We start from the raw sequence: 22,945 nt of genomic DNA, 5'->3' as shown, positions 1-22,945 counted from the left end.
TATCTCTCCTATCTCTGGCTCACTGGTCTTCACGCCAGGCCCCCAGCCCACCAAACTATGCTCCATCCTTCTCAATGACTCCCCAAAACCCACACCTCCACACTTAAGACAGAAGAGGGAAATTCCTTCCCCCTCATGCCAACTCAACCTGTCTCTTCCCTGGGATGTTCCTGCGTGTGCCCATTCTCCCTACACCTGACATGGAGGCCCATGGTCCGTATTCATATCTACCCATGACTTGATCCATTCATTCTACAGCCATCCTATGTAATTCCACCTACCACAGATCCACACATTCAGAGGGACAATATGCTTCTGATAATGAAGATGGGTATTCGTGTCCGTTATGTGATAGTCTGAACCCCAAAGAGGTGGCAAGACAGAGGATGCCTGGTGTCCCAATTCCAATAAATTATAAGCAACAAGTCCCAATGCCCCTCCCCCCACCTATTCATCTCTTCCTCAAATGGTCTCCTCCCAAGATCCAAATGTGTGTTGGGCATGTGTGTTGGAAAGAAGAACTTGCTGGTGAACAGATCTCCCCCCTCCTGGCAGCCAGGTCTCTTGACCTACTGTTCCAAGCCTCTGGAAGGCTTTAGTGCTCCCTGGAGATGTGCCAACCAGGGCGTGTGCCCTGCGCTACCTGGAAGCTATAGAGAACAGCAATGTTGATTTCCACCAGCGCCTGGTCCTTCCACAGGGAGGATGTCTTCCTCATGTCCAAGTTCATCTTCTTGGCCACTTCCTGAAACAGGAACGAAACACAGACTCACAGGCTGGGCCCCCGCAGGACAGACAGGGCTACCAGTGAACTTCTTCACCAAGTAGCCAACTCAATGCCAGGCTGTCAAACTCACTCTAAAGATTTTTCTATTGAGAACCCGCTGGTAGCAGAAAGCTAGAGTGACTTGGGTGTCCATTTTATTTTTGAGCTTACCTTCTAGTGAGGGAGAGAGACAGTCAATATTGTGATAAATGCTAATTCCTAGGGAGAAAATAAGACAAGGGAGGGAGATGAAGAGGGGTGAGGGGGCCAGACTGAGCCAGGGTAGTCAGGAAAGACCCACTGTGGAGTGCCATTATCGGGTGAGACCCAGATGATGAGAAGAAGCAAGATGATATCTGCACGTCTACGGAGGGAAGGTTCTAGGCAGAGAGAACAGCCCAGGTGCAAAGACCCTGAGGTGAGATGAGGCTTGTACCATCTGAGATATAGAGGGAAGGCCAGTGTATTTGAGGGGCGGGAGCACAAGCCAGGGGAGTTGGTGGGAAGAGAGGCAGGACTGGATTGTGCAGGATTTGGGATAAGCCCAGGAGTCAGGATTTCATTCCAGATATCATGGAGAGGGTCTTTGGAGGGTTTTAAGCAGAAGAGTGGGTCTGGAAGTGACATCATCTGCTTTCTAGAAGGAAAAGCTCTCCACTGATCCTGCTCTATGTCTGGAGAGTAGCCATGCTTGGGATCCACACTGCAGGGGCTTTGAGCTCAGGGGAACACCTGCCTTGAGTCTCTCTGACAGATAAGGAAACTGAGGCTCAGTGAGATCTATAGAGCCATTTGGCCTTGGAGCTGGGGCCCAGGCAGGGGCCCAACCTCCAACACCCGAGAGCAGCTACCCAGCTAGCTGACTGCCTTGGCTACAATGGAAACAAACCAGCTCCCGACGCGTTACAACTCGAGCTGAACCAGGGGCTGATGTCAGGAGAGGGGAAGACCTAATGGCAAATTCATTAATTAGAGCTTTGCTTTTCCTTCCTCTGTCAATTCTAGTGACTTGTGGGAGCCCAGGTCTCATTATGGGGCTAGGAGGCGACAATTTCTCAGGTTTGGGGAAACGGCTTCCCAGCCCAGCTGTCAACATTTGTACATAACAGAGATCAGACTGGGAGGGCTGGCGCGGGAGTGTCTCATTTAAGTTACTCGGGGAGGACTGCCTACAATGAAAATGTAAGCAGAGACCACGAAAGCAGAGCTCATATTAATCCATTCTTTGCGGCTGGGGTGCTAGGATCTGCTGTGGTCCTTTGGCAGTGGCATATCCACAGAAAGAAAGAAATTTTCTGTTTTCCATAAATACCTACAAAACTTGAGTTATCTTACGAGAGCAAAGTGTCTGTCGCCACGATGTTGCCATTGTAACTTTCCCACCATTACTGTGGTTACAAAAACGGAAAGCAGTTGCAGGAAAAAAAAAAAAAAAAGACTCTATGATTAAAAAAAGAAAAAAAAATCCCCAAATGTGATTGGAGTCACATCTATGAAATTGCCTGAAACGTCTTTTCCTTTCCTGCTGTAAGTTTGCAGAGATCAGTGGCTCCCCAATAGAATCTTCTAGGGAGCTTTGAAAAATGCTGGTATTGAGGCTCTATCCCTGAGCAATTACATCTAAATCCCGGTGAGTGGGACTCAGGCATAATATAGTCCCCTAGGTAATTCCAGTGTGTGGCAAGGCTGAGGACCCCTGGCTTCCGTTTCCAAGCTAATACCCATGGGATTTTTTTAAAAATTGAGACATCGTGGGCGTATAACATTGGTGTGAGTTTTAGGTATACAGACTTAAGGTGCTGGTTTGATACATTTATATGGTTCAATATGATTACCACTGTTAGTTAACACCTCTGTCATGTCACATAATTATTATTTCTTTTTCTGTGTTGGGAACAATTAAGACCCAGTCTCTTAGCAACTTTGAAGTTTATAATTCAGTATTGTTGACTATAATTATTCTTCTCTGCATTAGATTTCTAGAACTTATTTATCTTTCCGCTGCAAGTTTGCACCCTGAAACATCTCCTCCCTAACTCCCCCACCCACCAGCCCCTGGTAACCAGCATTCTGTTCTCTCTTTATGAAATTGGCCTTTTTAGATTCCACATACAAGAGATATCGTAAAGCATCTGTCTTTCTCTGTCTGACTTAGCTCACTTACCACAACATCTTCAAGGTTATCCATGTGAATACCCATGGACTTTATTTATTTATTTATTTCCTTTTTTTTTTTTTTCCAATTTATTTATTTTCAGAAAAACAGTATTCATTATTTTTTCACCACACCCAGTGCTCCATGCAAGCTGTGCCCTCTATAATACCCACCACCTGGTACCCCAACCTCCCACCCCCCCACCACTTCAAACCCCTCAGATTGTTTTTCAGAGTCCATAGTCTCTCATGGTTCATCTCCCCTTCCAATTTACCCCAAAGCACATACCCTCCCCAATGTCCATAACCCTACCCCCCTTCTCCCAATATTTATTTATTTATTTGACAGAGAGATCACAAGTATGCAGAGAGGCAGGCAGAGAAAGAGGGGGAAGCGGGCTCCCCACCGAGCAGAGAGCCCGATGTGGGGCTCGATCCCAGGACCCTGGGATCATGACCTGAGCCGAAGGCAGAGGCTTAACCCACTGGGCCACCCAGGCGCCCCTATTTTGTTATTATTAATTCTAAAGATTTTACTTATTTATTAGAGAGAGAGAGAGAAAGAGAGAACAGTCATAGGCAGGGGGAGCGGCAGAGGGAGAGGGAGAAGCAGATGCCCCACTAAGCAGGGAGCCCAATGCGGGGCTCGATCCCAGCACCCTGGGATCATGACCTGAGCTGAAGGCAGACACTTAACAGACTTGAGTCACCCAGGCGCCCCACACCCATAGATTTTAACAACAGAAACCTAATGCTCGATTATGAGTTCCAGTCTTGCCTTATTTACTGTGTGACATAGGCCCAGTGCTTAACTTCTCTGCTTCTCTTGCCTCCTTTGGAAACACCGCCGGCCACGGCAGACAGTTGTTAGGAATAACAGTTGCTGGCAAGACCACAGCTATCCTGAGGCATCTGCCAGATTCGAGCTCCAGACGCTACCCTAGCAGCCCTTAGTAGATGAGGATGACTCAGCCAAGGAGGGACTCAGACCCTCCACAGAGACGTGCATATGCTGACACACCACCTGACAATCCTCCTCCCTTGTCTTTCAGGAAAGAGGCAAGAAACATCCCGAGTTCATGGGTCATTTTCAAACCATTCTTAAAAGGCTGTGTAAGCCGGATGGTTAGGAACTTGGACCATAAGTCAGACTGAGTTCTCATCCCCACTCTCCCACTGGCTAGCTGGGTGACCTTGAGCTTGTCCTCTAACCTCTGAAAGGCCTCAGCTTCCTCATCTGTGAAATGGGGATTATCAGACACAGAGGTGATACACAGTGCTTGGCACAGTGCCTTGCTCACAGCCCCTATGCTGTTCCCGCTGCAGACAATCTGGGATTACCGGGGGGTTCACCCGCGGTGCAGACTCTGTTCTAACCTCTTCGGGTTTCCAAGACCCAAAGCTCGGATGTGGGGACAGAGCGCTGGGCCCGCCCCCTCTGCCTCCTGCCTTCCCATTGCGATGGCCAGGGAGGGACCTCACCTCCAGGATGTTGTATCGAGAGTTGTCACAGTAGTCGCGGACGCCAATCTCCGTGCCCATGTACCAACCGCTGAAGGGGCAGGCGCTGAACTCCAGGCCGCCAATCTCCAGCAGCATGTTGGACACAGCGGGGAGGCCATACCACTTCAGGCCCAGATCCTTGAACCACTCAAACCTGCGAACAGCGATACGGCCCAGGTCACCACGGGGCAGGAGACTCTCAGGCAGACACGTGGGCGGGGCAGTCGGAGTCCGGGGATGTGGAAAGGCCAGCAGCATCCTGGGCCTCGCTAGGTCAGCCCCTGACCCCTGGGCTCCATTTCAGACTGGTAGGATCGTAGGCTCCAGAGCCGGGCCCAATGATACACATTTTAAATGTGTCTCCCAGGTGATGTGGAGGAACATGCAAGCCTGGGAGCCACTGCACTGGGCTGCCATTGATCTCCCGAACCCATTCTGAAAGCTAATCCAGGAGGAAGGGAGTCTTGCCAAATTTCTTCCTACCCCAGGGCCTTTGCATGGCATGTCCCTCCTCCCGGGATCCTTTCTCTTCCTTCTGTGTCTGCCCAGTCCTTACCTAACCTTTAATTCTCAGCTAAAATATTGCTTACTCTGGAAGCCCTCCCTGATGCTCAGTTTAGGCTGGGTCAGGTGGCTTGATGCCTCTGGGCATCATAAAATTTCTTTTGTAGCACTTTATTAGAATTAAATATTTATTTAGATAAGAGTATGTGCAAGTTCTCCTTCTTGGGATGGAGAACACCATGGAGGCAGTGACCAACTCAGCTATGAAGGGTTGCACAATGCCTGGCCCAGAGCAGGATTCATAAACCATGTTGATGGAATGCATTGATGAATGTAGGCCAGGTTTCACCGGGAAGATTGGGTGAGTTCCCAGATACTGGGCAGTGTCAGGAGCTTCAGGAGCTTCAGGTGCTTCCTCTCCAGGGATGGGACGAGGGTGAAGTCATTAAGGCTCTAGCCTTGGGTGTAAAATTTAAGAGGGCTCTAACAAACCCAGTAATCAAGACCAGTACTATTTTTTTTTTGTTGTTACATTATATTCTAAATTAACTCCGTGTTTTCCAAACAAAATCAGTGCCCCCCCCTCAAAAAAGTCCACAACAAACCATCAAAACTTTAAATAAAGACAGGTCTCACCTTGCACGTGCATGGCTCACCTTGCTTGCTTTACCTGAATTTCAGCCCTGAACTGGATCCCGTCTTTACTTAAAATTTTCACATAAACGTTTTAAAATTAAAGTTTGATAAATTTTTTTGGTACAAAATTAATTTTTATAAAAAGATTGCATTAAAATAATATTTGGATTATTGAGCTTTTTGCCCTCCCCACCCCCATTTTGCCTCCAAGGTCAGGGTCTCACTATGGATTTCCTTCACTCTCAAAGTGTGAATTCTGCTCTTGCTGCTGGCCTGGCTCTTACAGTTCCTTCCTGGCTCCAAATTCCTTCTGGACTTGACCCACGTCAGGTCACATAGTTTTAAACAGCTCTATTTAAAATGAGTGCCCACAACAAGACAGGGGTGCTTCTGGCTTTCTGGAAAGCTGGAAAAAGGCTGGAAAAGGGCAGGTCCCGGTTGACTGCATAGGAGTGGGGTGAGGAGGGAGATTATGGTTCAGAAGAGATGGTCATCCCCTGGCTGGTCAAGGAGGACTTTCTGCTTGGGGGAATCCACTATAAGCAAGGAACCAAGACCCCCTTTCTGCCTCTGTCTGGGCTAGAGGGAGAGTTAGGGGCTTAGGGAGAGCCAGAGAGGGGCACTGGGTGAATCCCCCCCCACCTCCCTCCCCCTGCCAGTTCTTCTTACTTGGGGTGCCTAATAGGCACTTCCAACACCAGCTCTGGGGGAATCTGGAACAACTCGGGGTCATTGCCGTTGGCCTGGAGCAGGAGTGGCAGGACGTCGAAGCGGCCCCTTGGGGGTTTCCAGCCCTGCTGGACGCAGATCTGCAACCAGAAGTGGCCAGGTCACACCACTGCTACCATACCCCAGGTTCCCTAGCCACAGCGGCGGGGGGAGGAGGCACAGAGATCCCAGTGCAAGCCGGCCAATGGCACTTTCCTCTGGAGGCTCTGGGCCACGTTGTTCTTGCCCACTGGGGACTCCCGGACGGCAAGAAAGGAATCTGACTGTTTTATCTAAACCACCCTCAAGCCCAGGGTCTGGCATGTCCTAGGTACTCACTCTGGAACTGTGTGCATCGGGTACCCTGAGATAGAGAACCTGCCACATTTGATGAGGGCGGAATGATTAGAATTTGTGCATAAATGCATCTGTTAGAGCAGATGTCGAATCGAAATATAAAGCAAGCCACATAGGTAATTGAAAATTTTTTAGTAGCTACATGTAATTAATTTAATTTTTTAGTTTTAATTTTAATTGTTTAAAAAGATTTTACTTATTTACTTTACAGAGAGAGACAGAGTCAGAGAGGGAACACAAGCAGGGGGAGTGGGAGAGGCTTCCCGCTGAGCAGGGACCACCCCCCCACCATGCAGGGCCCGATCCCAGGACCCTGAAACCACGACCTGAACTGAAGGCAGACACCTAATGACTGAGCCACTGAGGTGGCCCTTAAATTTTAATTTTTAAATAAGATTTTATTTATTTGAGAGAGAGAGAGAGAGAGAGGAAGAGTGAGTGGGAGAAGCAAACTCCCTGCTGGTCAGGGAGCCTGATATGGGGCTCGATCCCTCATAACCTGAGCCGAAAGCAGACACTTAACCGACTGAGCTACCCAGGCTCCCCTTTAGTAGCTACATTTAAAAAAGTGAAAAAAGAGCCCAAATATAAAGCAAGCAAAATAATTTCAATAATAGGCTCATTTAAATAATATATTTTAATTTCAATAATATTAGATTATTAATTATCATCATAATTATAATATTTATTATATCGATATTAACTTATCAATATTATATTAAATACAGTACCAATAGCAATATATTCTAATAATATATTTAACATTTAAGTTAAATATGTAATATAGTTATCCAATAATATATCTAATATATATAACATATAATTAAATGTATTAATCATCATTAATGTCATGATGATAAATTCTTAAATACATTATTAATATTACTATAATAAAAGACATTTAACAAATGTCAATACACTTATTAATTCAATCGGTATATTAATTTTTAATAACTATAATAGTCTAAAATTATCTACAATATTATTTCAATATGTAATCAAGATGAAAATTATTAATGAGCTATTTTCCACTCTCTGTCTTGTTCTCAGTCTTTGAGATCTGGTGTTACACTTACGACATACCTCAATTTGGATTTTTCTGGGGCTCACCAGCCACATGTGGCCAGGGGCTGCCCCACTGGACAGCACAGGGAGAGTGGGTTTCAAAAGACACGGTTATGGTTATGTTTGGGGTGTTTCTGTCTGCAGTGTCCATAGAAAGAGGAAGCACGAAATCAGGGGCTTAGGAAAACACGGGCTGTCAGCAAGGTTTCTGGAGACAGAAGGGGAAGAAGACGCTGTGGCATTTCTGTTCCGGTGGCCAGGAGGACAAGGTCAGCCAACTTTGCAGTTAGCGCTCAGCCAAGTGGAGCCGAGAGTCTGGCTGAGTCGGAATCAGCACAGGTGCAACTCCTGGTCGCCCTGGTTACAGCCCCTTCTCCTCCCATAATAGTATTTTAATAAGAAAAGCCACATGCAAATGAAGTCAGCTGTCTTGAGGGACTGGAGAAGCATTTGATCTTGCCAGCTCTGTCCTGAGGGGTGGTGTTTGAGGAAAGAACAGAGATGAACTTCAGCTGGGGATGAGCGGGTGATAAATAAGAGGGGAGCCGGGCTGTGTGCCCGAGCTTGTTGTCGGCATGAGTCTGCCTGCGGTGTCTCCTACGGGCACAGGTGCTAGAAGCTCCTGTGCATTTCCTGTGCTACCTGTCTGCAGCCCCACAGATGGGGAGATGGTGGTGTTTGTTTTCCTGCCAGCTTTTATGAATTGACTTGGGCCACCAGAAACTGGGGTCATCTTGGTACGATGCAGAGACAAGCCCATCCAAAGAAGGGCTGGGTAGATAGACCCGGGTAAACGGATGAATGAATGATAGGAGTCTGATGTATTACCGGGCTCAGAACCGGTATATGTGTCAGCTCCTCTCCGGCTCGTGGGAGGCAGATGTGGACTGCACGTCCAGCTTTCTCTGTGCTCATTTGGTGGCTTTGGGTAACTCACTGGGCTATGGTGAGACTCAGTCTAGTCATCTGGGAAGTGGGACAATAGTTCCTATCATGAGAGCTGGGGGACGTAATGGATGAAAATGACCAAATGGCCAGTTGAAAGGGCACCAGACGGAGTGGGGGCAGCCAAAAGGAGCAGGAGGTCTGGAGAGGAGTCAGTGGTACCCCACTGGCCGCTTTCCCTATGACGGTCACATTAAAGTAAGAAAGGGCTGTGGATGAAGCCAGCTTGGGGGATTTAGAGCCCAGGCGGGGGCCACGGGGGCACATACCTCTGTGAATTCCACATTGGCTGGGTCCCCAAGGATAGAGCCATCGGGCTGCTTGTAGCCGGCATAGCGGATGAGCTGAGAGTTCCAGACCCGGAAATCGTGCTTGCCGTCGGTCCTCTGCGGAAATATGGTGATGGCAGACCTGGGGCGGAGAGAGGGGGACATGTGCTGTCAGGGTGGGGCTTGCGCCTCACGGACTTGCTGGAAAGGGTGTCACCCAGTGCGTGAGGCTCAGGATGGATGACCTCTGTGCCAAGGTCCCCAAGGGACCATGGAGCTGCTGTTGGAAGGGAGGGACTATGTCCTGTCCCTCCACAGGAGCACTGGTCTGAGGCAGGGTGGAGGATGGGAGGTCCCACGCCAGCCTACAGAAAAGCAAAGATTGCTGCCCTAAGTGGAGACTCAAACTCTCTTGACGTGGGCTGGTTTCCCAGGGGTCTTTGGCAGCAGGTGATCTCCAGAGAAACAATGTGGGATCCTCCTTCCCTCTAAGAGCCCACCACTGATTCCCAGTTCCAGTCTCGCTCTTATCTCCATCCTTAACTTCTCGCCCCCCCGCCCACCCCCAGTACCATTCAGAAGTCTACACACTTACAGCTAAGAAGAACCCCTAGTGCTTCCCCTGCACTCATATTTATTTACTTTAAACGAAAACTGGAGATCACCACTGGCCTCGCCTACCTAAACAGGTAGCTAGGAGACCATATACCGTTATTACATTGCAGGAAGGTGTTGTGCTCTGGGGAGCACCTCTGATGGGGAGATCAGCAGCATTAGAGAGGTTTATGGAGGTCTCCTCACCAAACTGAGACTTCCTCTTTAGCATCATCAGAAGGATTGAAAACAATAGAAAGGAGAATGACTTCCTCACAACGTGGTTCAATGTGAACTCATCCCAGGAGCTCCGGCCACCCTGACTCGTCAGCGCCATCTGCGGACTCAATCCCAGTCTAGGGGAGCCGCCACCCTGGCTTGTGTCCACATGAGGATCATGGGGCAGGTCTAGCCCATTGCTTAGAGATCTCCTCCTTTACACATTCTGCCACTGCAACGTGGCCCTGCTGCCCATGTTGGCAGGAACCCTTCTCTGCTGTCATGTGCCCAAATTCAAGGCCCGACTCAGATTCACTTCCTCTACAAAGCATCCCGTCTTATCTGTTCCCAGGGCCACCTCCTTTCTGAGTACCTGTGGGTCTTACCATGTGCCTAAGACTGTATTTCAGTTACTACTGCAGGGAAGGTGCATTGCACCAGGTGGGGGTGATTCTAGAACGAGGGCTGAAGGTAGGAGTCCCACGGAGCCAAGAGTGCTCTCAACAGCAGCCTAGCAAGGGCGCCATATTGGAGATGAACACAGAATGAGTCAAACTGACAGCGTTCCCTTCAGCAGTAAAACACGCTGCCGTTTCTTTGGTTGAGCACCAGATAAAGGGTGTTTGTGTAACATATATATTTAAAAAGCGTGTTTAGAAACACCAGAATCACACTCAGCGGGTGGAATGCTTACTCTGTGTGCGGGAACTGAGACCAACAGGAGAAACAGAACCCATTTATGTCTCCTAAACATAATTTCACTGAACGGCAGATTGAATGCCTTACATTTCCCTCTCCCTCCCTTCTTCTCCTTTGCCTGCCTTCTTCTGTTATGGCTAGATTATTTCTGTATATGGTATACATTCTCTGCTGGCCTTCCTATCATGTCCAGATGTGTGGTTGTCAAAAAAAAAAAAAGAAAAAGAGAGAGAGAGAACCAGTTGAATATTTTCTTTAGGAGTAGATCTCAAGAAACCCCACAATTAATAACTAAAAAAAGGGGAGGTGCACTGTCTGGCTTTCGGTGACTGCCCCCACCAATATTGCTTTGTAATAGCACCACTTAGAAACTACCAGAACAGCCCCTAAGCTCCTGGAGGGCTGAGACCTCACGGGGTTCTCCTTTGACACTCAGGATATAGAATACGGTTCTTTGATGTTCTCCGAGCTTTGAGGTCTTTTAGGAAAAGACTGAAAGACCAATTCCCCAAGCAGGCTCTGGGTTTCTATTACAGCCTCCTTCCCTCCTGGCGGGCTCAGCTGGAACGGTGTTTCCTTCTCAAGGAAGGGACATGGCCAGAAAAACCCAGGCTTAATGTAAGCAAGTCACTATGGGGATGAGTTCAGTGCAGGGAATCTGCATCTCCCTTCAGGGACTCTCCCTACAGTGGCAAACCGGGACCCACCCCGGGGCTGGTCCTCAGCAGCTGGGATCAGATGCTGGGCCAGAACCGAGGGCAGAGGCCTGACAAGTAGGACTGGCTAGCCGCAGGGCCCCAGCCGTTCCGGTCCAGCAGCAACTTGCCAGCGCGGAAGCCACCAGCCCACGCTGGAGCCTCCCTGCCTTAGCCTGCTGCCCGGGCCATTGTTCTTTGTTTGGGGCGAGAGGAGTCCAAGGTGTGGCTCGGCTTGGTGGAACCTGAAGGAGCCCTGCCCACAGCGACAGGAAGAGACATTGTCTTTTAAATCCAGGAACATTCTAAGACAGCTCCAGGCTACAGCAGGAGCTGGTACAAGCAGGTCACCACTGGCACTGGGATTTTCCCAGTCCTGGGAATGGGAAACACCCCTTCCTGCCCTTTCCACAGGGTTGATACCAAACTTGTGGGTTGAACGTGATTTTGGCCGCTGCAGCTTTGCAACCCATGCAAGAGTCCCAAGAGACGGGCTATGGCAGGTGGGACAAAGCAGCCAGGACACCTCTCCCAGCTGGGCACCTCTCCCCGAGAGGAGAGGGGGAGCATTTCCTCGGCAGGCGAGCCAACTCCAGACCCAAGGGTCAATGCTTTGGGGACATCAGACGCCTCCCCCGCAAGCTGGCAGGCTCACCTGAGGTTCCCTTTGTTGGTGGCATACTTGATGTGGTTGCAGATGTAGTTGAACATCCCGTGGGCCGTGGTGCAGTCGCGGGCATCAAACACCTGCCAGGGGCACGTGGTGAGAATGGGTGCCTCCTCTCTCTCTCCTCGGCTCCCCCAGGGCAGCCGAGGAGAACCTAGAGCCCTCTCCACCTGCTGTCCCACTCGGAGAGCGAGCACTCGAGACCTGGGTTGGGTTGGGTTTTATAGTGTGTATGTGTGTGTGTGTGTGTGTGTGTGTGTGTGTGTGTGTGAGTGTGTGTGTTTCTCTATCCTAATAACCACAGTCCATCAAACCAGGAAAACCCCCCTGAAAGCAGGCATGGTGAGAAGGTACAGGTGGCTACAGGATGGTGAGTAAAGGAGAGACTTGGGTGGGCTGGATATATTTCCCGCTGAGTTACTAGGGATCAGGGATTTAAAAACAAAACAAATAACAATCAAAAAAACCTCCCTTGGTCTTGACAATGAAACTACCTGCAACTTCAGACTATTCCTGTGGGGTGGGGTGGGGGTAGAAATTTTAGCAGGGGATGCAGAATCTAATGCTTTCAGTGAGTACAGAGAGAATATAAATCAGAGAGTAGGAGGAAGACAAAAGGGAATGGTAGGGTCTGTGGTAAAGTGGAGAGCATAAGCCTCACCGATAGATGTGCAAGTTCCTTTAAAAAACAAAACAAAACCCTGTGTTGGCTCAATGAGACATGACTATGAGGCAGAGTCGGTCATGACCTGAGAATCTGGGCCCCTGTGACCACCACCCGCTATCTCGCTGTGACTTCCAGGTACCCCTGGAAAGAGCTGACCCTTGGTAAGGCTCCTCCCTCCCCACCCACCAAAGAGCTCACTGCCTACCTGCAGCTTGGACCACTGGATCCTGCCAACGCAGCGGGACGCGTTCCGCCAGGCGTGCTTTGCCCCATAGATGAGCTCCGTGTCTTTGAGCTGGTAGGTGCCCGTGGTTTCAATCTCCTTGTTCACCTCTTCCAGCCTCTCTGTGTGCGCTTTGGAGCCAAATCTGAGTGAGGAAGGAAGGGACATGGGAGTGTCACCTTCTCTCCTGAATTAGGGGTCGGTGGAAGGAGCGAACCATTCCAGGAGGGCAAAAGCCACAGCAAGTCTGAGCTGGTATGTGGACACAACGGTTCAAGCACAAGCAGACTGCGAACTCAGATGCCCACAAAGGCCCAGCAGTGACCGAACTGGCTGGGTGGGGACTGTGGCCAGTGGGCGAGCCTACATCTGGTTCAAAGGGGGTAGCTAGCACTCTTCTGGTAGGAATGGGGGCTCAGGGAGGCCAAGTCTCATTTCAAGAGAAACTAGAAATCCGATTTTTATTTTTATGTATCTATTTATTTATTTTTAAAGATTTGATTTTTAAGTAATCTCTACATCCAAGGTGGGCCTCGAACTTATAACCCCAAGGTCAAGAGTTATGTGCTTCACCAGCTGAGCCAGCCAGATGCTCCTGGAAATCTGATTTTTTTAAATTTATAATTTAATTTATTTTTGATTTATTTTTAAATATTTTACTTATTTATTTGACGGAGAGGGAACACAAGCAGGGGGAGCAGGAGAGGGAGAAGCAGGCTCCCCGCTGAGCAGGGACCCAATGTGGGGCTCAATCCCAGGGTCCTGGGGTCATGACCTGAGGCAAAGGCAGATAGGTGCTTAAGTGACTGAGCCACCCAGGAACCCCTGGAAATCTGATTTTTAAAGAAAACTCTTCTAATTTTTAAACGATGACAAGGAATTCAATTTTAGGAAGTTGAAAATATTATTATGAAAAATTCGGGGCTTACAAAAAAGTATTGAGAATAATATATATAATGAACACCCAGGCCTAAGAAATAACAAATGAGAAATATTATAGTTCCTTGGAGACAATGTTCCCATTATAACCCACTTTCTTCCCAAAAGTGTCTCATGCTTTCTTTTTTTCTTTTTTTTTAGATTTATTTATCTATTTCAGGGTGTGAGAGTGTGCGCGTGCACGTGCTCAAGTTGGGGGAGGAGCAGAGGGGGAGAGAATCCCAACCACACTCTGTGCTGAGTGCAGAGCCTGATGTGGGGCTCAATCTCACGACCCTGAAGTCATGACCTGAGCTGATTCAGGGGTCAGTCGCTTGACCAACTGAACCACCCAGGGAGCCCCATCTCATGCTTTTCTTTATATATTTGTCACATGTATAAATATTCCCTAAATCACGTACAGCATTACTCTATTATGTTTATTTATTTTTTTAAAGATTTTATTTATTTATTTGACAGACAGAGATCACAGGTAGGCAGAGAGGCAGGCAGAGAGATAGGAAGGGAAGCAGACTCCCTGCTGAGCAGAGAGCCCGATGCAGGGCTTGATCCCAGGGATCACAACCTGAGCCGAAGGAGAGGCTTTAACCCACTGAGCCACCCAGGCGCCCCTACTCTGTTATGTTTAAAAAGTTTATATAAAGGGTGCTACCCGGAATGTATTATTTTACAAACTTATTCTTTCTTCCTTTTGTGTAGTTATTTGCGAGCTTTGTGCCCATGAACATGCTGGGTGCTGACTGGCTCATTTTTTGCAGCTGTATAATATTCCACAACTTGGAAAATACCACCAGTTACTCAAACATTCTCCTGTTGAAGGAGTTGAGGTGATTTCCTGTTGGTTCTTTGATTTTAATTTTTTTCCCTGCTAATAACAATATCTTAGCGAACATTTTTATGTATGTCTTCTGGTGAACAAGAGAGTTTCTTGTGAGAGTTTCTTTAAGGTAGTATGCCTAGACATGGAATTACGTGAAATGCTTCAAATTTAAGCAACGCTTTGTAGGCCAAAGACATTTCTGGGGGCCAGATGTGGCCCTGGGGCCACCAGCTTTCAACTTGTGTGTGTGGAGGGCAGAGCCTTCATGATTAGGTCTTGGTTCAGCTATTGTAGTGCTGGGGCTGAAGTCTTTGTCCTGGTACTTGGTAATTCACCCTGGGGTCCCAGAGTCAACACACACTTGCCTTTTAATTGATGAGTAGTACTGATCAATGAACTCTTTGGCGAGAGGGAAGAGCTGTTCTTTCGTGCGGACGTCTTCAGGCCTTCGTATTTGCTGAGAAGGGAGCATGATGGAGCCCATACAGATGTGCTCGGTGCACCCTGTTTCCTGGAGGGAAAAGAGAGAGTTGGAGGATCGCTTGGTTTTAGCACAAGGGGGGCTGTGGGCCTGGATCTGATGTTTGTTGTGGAATTTACCTGGCCTTTAATTCCCAGATGGGATTTCTCAAGTACCAGCTTCAAATAATTGTAGGATGCGGTCATCAGTCAAGGGGAAGATAGACAGGGTTTTAAGGTTCTGAAAATGTTTGCTCTACTCAACTAGGGGAAGAGGGGCTTTCTGATTGGCACTCCCTGTGAATCAGATTCATTGGTACCTAAGTACTTTTTTGATTCCATGTTGATCATGGAATCATGTTCACAATTCATGTTATAGTCACTCACTCGAACACATCTGTGGAACGCTGACTGCAAGAAAGTAGCCCCAATTCTTGTGTGCCCTATAGTCACACCCTTCGCAGTGTGACTTAATAGCAATTCTCATTGAGGGATGGAGTCTAAATCCTCTTCCCTTGAATGTGAGCTGGTTTTAGCCAACAGAAAATGGCAGAGGTGAGGCTGGGTCCACTCCATGCCCAGGCCTCAAGAGATCTGGTGTGCTTCTGCTCATTCTCTCTGAAAACCTCGCAACCACCACGGGAACAAGGCCAAGTTAGCTTGTCGGAGGATGAGAGATCACATGAAACAGAGTTGAGTTATCCTAGTTGAGGCCACCCAGACCAGCCCACCGACAGCTGGCCTCTCAGGTGGACTGCTGATGCTTGAGATCAATTGAGACGACAGGACCACCAAGCCAATCTGCGGACTTTTGAAAAATAATAAGTGGTGGTTGTTTTTAAGCCACTGAGTTTCGGGGATGTTCATCACACAGCAATAGCTGACCAATACAATATTCTTCCAAGAAGGTCATTTTCAACAAAAGTGTAAAGCAACATGTTGCCTGGCTGGCTATTTAAAAAAATATGATATAAAAGTTCAGCTGAAACACAGTGAAAGCAAGGAAGGGCTCGTTCCATATTTCATCAGTGGTCAGGCAGTGAGAGACAGAGAAAATGTGTTTGGAATGAGCAACTCCTCCGCTTGGATTCTTTTGGGTTCAAGGTACCCAATAAAATATTAATAATATTAATACTAAAAAATACTTAATAATAAAAAGTATTGCCACGAGTGAGTCAGTAGAGTCAATAGCTACTAGCGGTTCTCAAATGGGAGCGGATTTCCCACCCAGGGGCCACTGAGTGATATCTGGAGACATTTTTGTTGTCAGAACTTCAGCGGGGTGACTGACATCTTGTGGGGACAGGTCAGGAGTGATGGTAAACCCCCCACAGTGCACAGGACAGTCCCCACAACAAAGACTTAGCCAACACCAAATGCAGTTAGTGTGAGCTGGGTCTACATTCTGCGGGTATACTCACCAGTGTGCTCTTAAGGTGAAGGGTGTCGGTGAGAACCACGTCAGTCTCCCAGTTCTTGACCTTGAGGAAGCGGGGGCACTTGGAGGGGCTGCCATTCTTTGTGGGAGACTGTTTTCCCGAGGCAGGGGGCTTGAGGAGAGAAGGAAGGATGGGACATTAGACAGGGTCCTGAGGGCACTGGAAAACTGTCTCCACGGGGATGGGGAGTAGAGTTGCTTTTCCCGGCATCTTTCAGAGTCACTAAGTATCTGCACAGAGTAAGGACTCATTCTCCCAGGATAACGCATGCAAGGTGGCTGGGAACCTGGTCCCTCTGTCTGAGGGTCTCAGTGCAGAAGGAGGCACTGTGAAAAAGCCTTCTGGGTTCTGTTCTGCAGGGAGGGGCCAGGAACTCAAAGGTGGTCTCTCTGGTGTCTAGTACAGGTCCCAGCATATAGCAGGACCTCACTGAATGTTTGTTGAATGAGGAAATATCCAAGGGACGCTGTTGGCTTCTCTGAATGGTACCAGCTTTCAGGGCTGAGGAATCAAACCTGAAGCCAGGTCAAGTTTTTTGGATGTTTGGGCTTTCCTGCTACAGTCCAAACTCACTACTTCTAGTGAGTACTAGGAAAACAGAAAAGATTCAATGAGAAAGTTTTGAAGCATAGACTATTTCACCCAAATTTCAGGTTTCTGCCTTTCAAAAATGCCAAGTGAGTCCCTGCCCCAGGGCCTTTGCACTGACGGCCCCTCTGTGTTGAACAATTTCAGTCCCCCATTTATCTTCACTTCCATATACAAAATGCCCAGCCAGCGGTGGGGGATAAGTCCTGGGCTCGCCAATGTTGGCCTGTCCAGTTTAGACCTCATTAATAAAGATTACGTTCAGTCTTAGGTGTTTCTGAGTAATTGTCTACCTGCCTATGCATCAGACAAGCGTCACTCAGTCAGCAACTGGAAGGGAGAGGCCGCAGGCACACCCTGCCACGTCAGCTGAGCGAGAGAGGGAAGACAAGCGAGTGTGGAGTGACAGTCATGCCAAAGAACGGAGCACTGCACAGTGACCTTGTGGCAGGGTTTTCACACATTCAACTGGTATTGATTGAGCACCTACTGTGTGCTAGGCATTGTTAGGCACTGGGGACACTGTAGTGAACAAGACAGAAAGTGCCCTGGCACATTGATGGGAGAGAAGCGGAGATAAATCATAAGTAAAACCACACGTGAATGATAGAATATCAGTTAGTGATAGGATATATGATGATTAGGGGAGAAAGGCAAGTGCAAAGGCCATGAGGTAGGGATACGCTTCAAAGGATCAGCAAGAAGGCCAGTGTGGCTGGAAGTGTAGGAGTGTGGTTAGCGCCAGGAGATGGGTCCTCCTTTTTTTGGCTTGGGAGAACTCAGGTGGGTGAGGAAGCTATGAATTACCATTTAGTGGGCTGAGTCCAGGAAAGAAATCATAGAGTACACCGAAGGGCTAATACTGAAAACTGGCATTCAAGAAGCACTCACTATATGTCAAGTAAAATCTTATCATGCCCATTTTACAGATGAGGAAACTGAGGCACAGAAAGGTTAACTAGTTTGTCCGAGGTCACACAGCTAGTACACTGGAGCCAGGCATCGAATCCTGGCAGTCTGCCCTGCAAACCATGTCCTCAACTGCTAGACTCTCCTGCCTCTTGGCCTCTTGGTCATTATGCATAATTCATTCATTCATTTGTTCATTCATTCATTCAGCATGTGTTTATTGAGTATCTCCTTTGTTCTAAGCAAGGCTGCAAGGGCCAGGGCTACAGTGACAAACCAGACAGAGGTGCTCTCTGTCCTCAGAGAGTTCAGGGTACATTGTGGGGTGGGGGGAGGGACGACAGTTGTCATGGTCATTATAACCAAGTGCAAGGTACTATAACGTGGGATGTTGGCAGTGTATAAGGGACTGTGGAAGCACACAGGAGAGGCACCTCACTCAGGGTATCTGACTCCTAAATCAAGACCTGAAGGGAAAATAGTTGTTAATCAGGCAAAGAGAGAAGACCAAGACCTTTTGGTCTTTTGCAGGCCAAAAGACCAGCCTATGCAAAGGTCCTGAGGTGAGAGCATGTCACAGCCTCCAGAACCATGTAAGTGATAGCAGAGAACACATGGGAGGTACCATGACTCCCTGCAGTGGCCAGATCCAGTCATCCCCAGTGGTTCCCATCTCAGTGCTGGGCCTCACCATCCATCTGTCTGTGCAAGCCATGGGTAGGAGCTATCCTGGACATCATTCTCTTTATCCCCTGCACCTGATCCATCCCCAAGCCCGACCATTTTAGCTTCTCAATAGCTCTAGAATCCACCGTCTCCTCGTGTTCTCCCTGGCCAGACCAGCATCATCTTTCACTTGGATGAATCCATTCACCTCCTGAATGCTGGCCACCGCATACCACTACTGGCGTTCTAACCCACGCCAGTAGACTAGGGCACTATAATCTTTTTTTTTTTTTTTAAAGATTTTATTTATTTATTTGACAGACAGAGATCACAAGTAGGCAGAGAGGCAGGTAGAGAGAGAGAGGGAGAAGCAGCTCCCTGCTGAACAGAGAGCCCGATGTGGGGCTTGATCCCAGGACGCTGGGATCATGACCTGAGCTGAAGGCAGAGGTTTTAACTCACCGAGCTACCCTGGTGCCCCTAGAGCACTATAATCTATACAGTCGTCTACAGTACACCTGTTAGTCCTATCAGTGCGACCATCGCCACAAGTGTGACTAGTCTGATCACACCAGGAGCAGAAGAAGGATGTGGAAGAATTCTTCCCTTTGCTCTCATTTGTACTTCTAGCCTGCTAAGCTCCAAGCTATTTTCCTTCTGTCCCCTCGTGAAGCCGCACGGACAGCGCCACTTCCTCTGAAAGCCTGGCCAGACAGCCCCAGTGCTTCTTTAAGCTCTGTCTCCACTATGGTCTCCTCCAGCCGATACGCAGGTGATGGACGTCACACCTTTGGGCAGGACTTGGTAGCGACTAATTCCTCTGACCATGCCAACAGCCTTCAGCCAGGAGAAGCCCCCCCCAAAAAAAAATCGGACCTCGCCCAAGTGGGAGGCACCCCGGCCATCCTCCCTGAAGACTGAACATCATGCAGCCAGTTTGCAAACTCTCTTGACCATCCCCATGGCGGCCCCAGGGGCTGGGGAGTGGCTGGAACCCCAGACCGGGGTCGGGGTGGGTATCAGACGCAGTGCTGGCGCTGGGGTCGGGCCCAGGACCCGTGCAGGGGGTGGGAGAGCAGACAGGTGGGGAGCACAGGGAGGCGGGAGGAGGAGGTGTGGGGTGAGGCCGGTGGGAGGGCAGCCAGCAGGTGGGCAGGGTGCGGCAGGAGTGACGTAACCGGCATTGGGAAAGAGGCCATCTGCTGAGGTTCCAGATGTGCGAGGGCTGGTCACTCCGAGCCGAGAAACTGGGGCCCCGGGCGTGAGTCGTGCCTTTCTACCCTGGGCTGTGCTGGGCTGCACACTTGAAACCAGGCATTAGGAGGCCCCTGGCAGGGCTGTTGTACTTGGGGCTTTGATGTTTTAATTAGCCAGCAGTAACATTCGATGACTCAGGAGGGGACAAATGGGGAGATTAATCTAGCAGTCAGGGGCCCTGCATGGGGGATGCAAATGACTTTTCTGAGTGGGGACTGGAATGTTCTCACTAAAAATGCAGATTAGGGCACTTGTGAGTTATTAAGCTGTGGACAGGGCACAAGTGGGCTTTGGGCAACGGCTACACGTGTCCTTTTCTGGATTTGTGTCTGGGGTGGCCAGAGAAAGCTTCTCAGGTGGCAGGAGGTATGGTTAGATCTCCGTGGGCTCTGTGGGAGGGCTGCCTGGGATGTTTGGTCCTAAATGGGGCCAGGAGGCTCTGAACTTGTGGGCATTTCAAATGCTCTGTCAACACCTCTTTGCTTCTGGAGGCTGCACGAGCCCTGAAGAAATGGACGGCAATGGTCTTGCTGCCCCAGAGGAGAGAGCGAGGCGAGGTCCTATAAGCCCAGAACCCTGAGCCCGGAATTCAGCTTTGTAGGCACCCTGACACCCTTTCCCTCTGCCCTCTCCGCCCTTCTCTCCTCCCTCTCCTTCAACAAATAACCTGTTGAGCACCTGCTATGTGCCGGGGACTCATGTTCTTGGACCTACCATGGTCCCCACTCTCATCCCACAATGGGGGAAGCCTCGTCCAGCTTCGTGCAGGGTTCTGCAAACTGCAGCCCATGGGCCAAAGCTCAACCTCTGCCTGTTTTCACACATCCCAGAAGCTAAGGATGTTTTTTTCATTCTTCGCCTAACGAATAAAAGTATCAAAAGCAGACTGATGTTTCATGACTTATACAAGATACAGGAAGTTCAAATTTCAGTGTCCGTAAATAAAGTTTTATTGGCACATGGTGACACTCATTTGTTCTTTTTTTTTTTTTTTAAGATTTTATTTGTTTATTTGAGAGAGAGGATGAGAGACTGAGAGATCATGAGCAGGGGGGTAGGGGTAGAGGGAGAAGCTGACTCTCCACTGAGTGGGGAGCCCGATGCGGGACTCGATCCCAGGACCCTGGGATCATGACCTGAGCTGAAGGCAGAGGTTTTAGCCCACTGAGCCACCGAGACACCTCAAACTGCAGGCTTTTGAGCCAACGAATTGCTCTCCAGTGGCTGACCACTTGGGTTGTTTCACTTATGTCCCCATCTGCTTAAACGGCACAGCGTTAGAGATCTTTCCTGATCATCCTTTAAAACGGTGCCCCACCCCTGGTAACCTCTACTCCCTTTGCATGCTTTATTTTTCTTCAAGGCACTTTTCACTGCACTTGCAAGGGTATACGTATCTGCATGTATCTACATCTTACGACTTACAGATCCGTATATATAAAGTCTACAGATACTTAGATACAGATAGAGTTTTCCGCCTACCCACTGTCTACTTTGCTCTATGTCCAGACCCTAGACCAGTGTCCAGCCCATAGTACATAGTACATACTCAACAAACACCTGAGGTCCGCCACGGACTGAACTGCATCCCTCCTGAACTCATACGCTAAAGCCATAACCTGTTGGAGCCAGGACCTTGGGAAGTAACTAAGATGAAAAGAGGCCATAACAGGGGTGCCTGGGTGGCTCAGTGAGTTAAGTGTCTGCCTTCGGCTCAGGTCATGATTCCGGGGTCTTGGGATCGAGCCCCGTGTTGGGCTCTCTGATCAGTGGGGAGCCTGCTTCTCCCTCTGCCCCTGCTCTTTGTCCCTTTGCACACAAGAGAGCTTGTGTGCTCTCTCTCTTAAATAAATAAATAAAACCTTAAAAAAAAAGAGGCCATAAGAGTAGGACCTAATCTGATAGGATTGGTGGCCTAATAATAATAATAAGAGAAACCTCTTTCTCTTTCTCTCTCCATGCACACACAGAAAGGCAGAATAAGGACACAGTGAAGGTGGCCGTCTCCACGCCAGGATGGGAGCCTCGCCCGACACATGCTGGTGGCTTGACCTCAGACTGCTAACCTACAGAACTATGAGAAATAACTTCCTACGTCTATGCCACCCAGCCTGTGGTATTTCGTGATGGCAGCCCAAGTCAATGAACACGTGATCTAAGTGCATTTCAAAATCGTAGAGCCCCTTGGATGCTAAGCCAAAGGTTTCTGTCTTGATTGAGTAGAGAACGCTGTCTTGATTGAGTAGAGAACGGGGGACTCTTGAAGCTGCCTGATTCGGTGGGGGGGGGGAGCTTTTCAAAGCTAAGGGTTAGGACACATGACCGCAGGGGTTGTGGGAGGGAGAGGGTGAGGGCAGGAAGACCCAAGGCAGGAGGGTGGGTGGGGCACAGGGGGGTGGGGAGGGCGGATGCCATGGTGCAGGGGGGAAGCCAGGAGGGCGGAGCATAGCTGCAGCAGCTGTGGTGGGGTGGGAGGTGGAGAGTAGGGTGCCAGAAGCAGAACAGACAGCCCCAGGCGGGGGAGAGGGTAGGAGGACAAGGGACCAAGTCAACACTGACTCGGAGGCTCCCTTGGGAGTGGGAGGACGGCGAGCCTTCTGCAGAAGTTGGGGAGTAAGGAGCAGAAGTGACGGGAAGATGCAGGGAGGGGGGCTTTTAAGGCAGGAAGACAAAGACACAAGACCTCAGAATCTGGAAGATCTAGAAACAGAAGCCAAGCCCCTTGCCCTTCCCCAGTTATGGGCTGTCATAGTCAGGAGCCTCACTGTGGAACTGGGGACAAGCACGTGACAGCAGGAAGGGAGGGCTCTTGGGAGATTCAACAACATTTTAGGAATTGTTAGGGTCCAAACTGTGTCCCTCCCAGATTCATAGGCTGGTGTCCTAACCCCCAGCACCTCAGACTATGGTCTTATTTGGGGTCTCTAGTGAGGTCATTAAGTTAAAATGAGGTCTTTCGGGTGGGCCCTACTCCACTTAGAAAGAGGGCAAATTTCGAGACAGACACACACCCAGAGACTAGGCCGCACAAACACAAGGACGCCATCCACAAGCTCGGAGAGAGCCCTGGGGAGGATTCTCCCTCACGGCCCTCGGAACCACCCAATCTGTCAACACCTTGATTTCAGGAGATCGCCAGCCTCCAGAACATTCCTGCTGTTTAAACCACCCAGTCTGTGATGTTTTGTGATAACAGC

General features: G+C 49.1%; 1 protein-coding gene across 2 annotated transcripts in view; it reads right to left on the bottom strand.

The window, feature by feature from the left end:
- NOS1 (nitric oxide synthase 1) overlaps positions 1 to 22,945 on the bottom strand; it is an 82,231-nt gene that overhangs the window by 36,194 nt on the left and 23,092 nt on the right. For both annotated transcript variants that reach the window (XM_044244188.1, XM_044244187.1), the window contains exons 3-10: positions 16,311 to 16,439; positions 14,796 to 14,941; positions 12,654 to 12,816; positions 11,770 to 11,861; positions 8,908 to 9,049; positions 6,233 to 6,372; positions 4,403 to 4,577; positions 644 to 745 (exon numbers count right to left, since the gene is read on the bottom strand). In XM_044244188.1, coding sequence (XP_044100123.1) covers positions 644 to 745; positions 4,403 to 4,577; positions 6,233 to 6,372; positions 8,908 to 9,049; positions 11,770 to 11,861; positions 12,654 to 12,816; positions 14,796 to 14,941; positions 16,311 to 16,439 — 1,089 coding nt within the window. The remainder of the gene's footprint in view (positions 1 to 643; positions 746 to 4,402; positions 4,578 to 6,232; positions 6,373 to 8,907; positions 9,050 to 11,769; positions 11,862 to 12,653; positions 12,817 to 14,795; positions 14,942 to 16,310; positions 16,440 to 22,945) is intronic.

This window comes from Neovison vison, chromosome 3 (genome assembly GCF_020171115.1).
Source record: "Neovison vison isolate M4711 chromosome 3, ASM_NN_V1, whole genome shotgun sequence".
Lineage (NCBI taxonomy): Eukaryota > Metazoa > Chordata > Mammalia > Carnivora > Mustelidae > Neogale > Neogale vison.
Note: the sequence above shows the minus strand (reverse complement) of the source record. Positions and strands in the feature narration are given on the sequence as shown.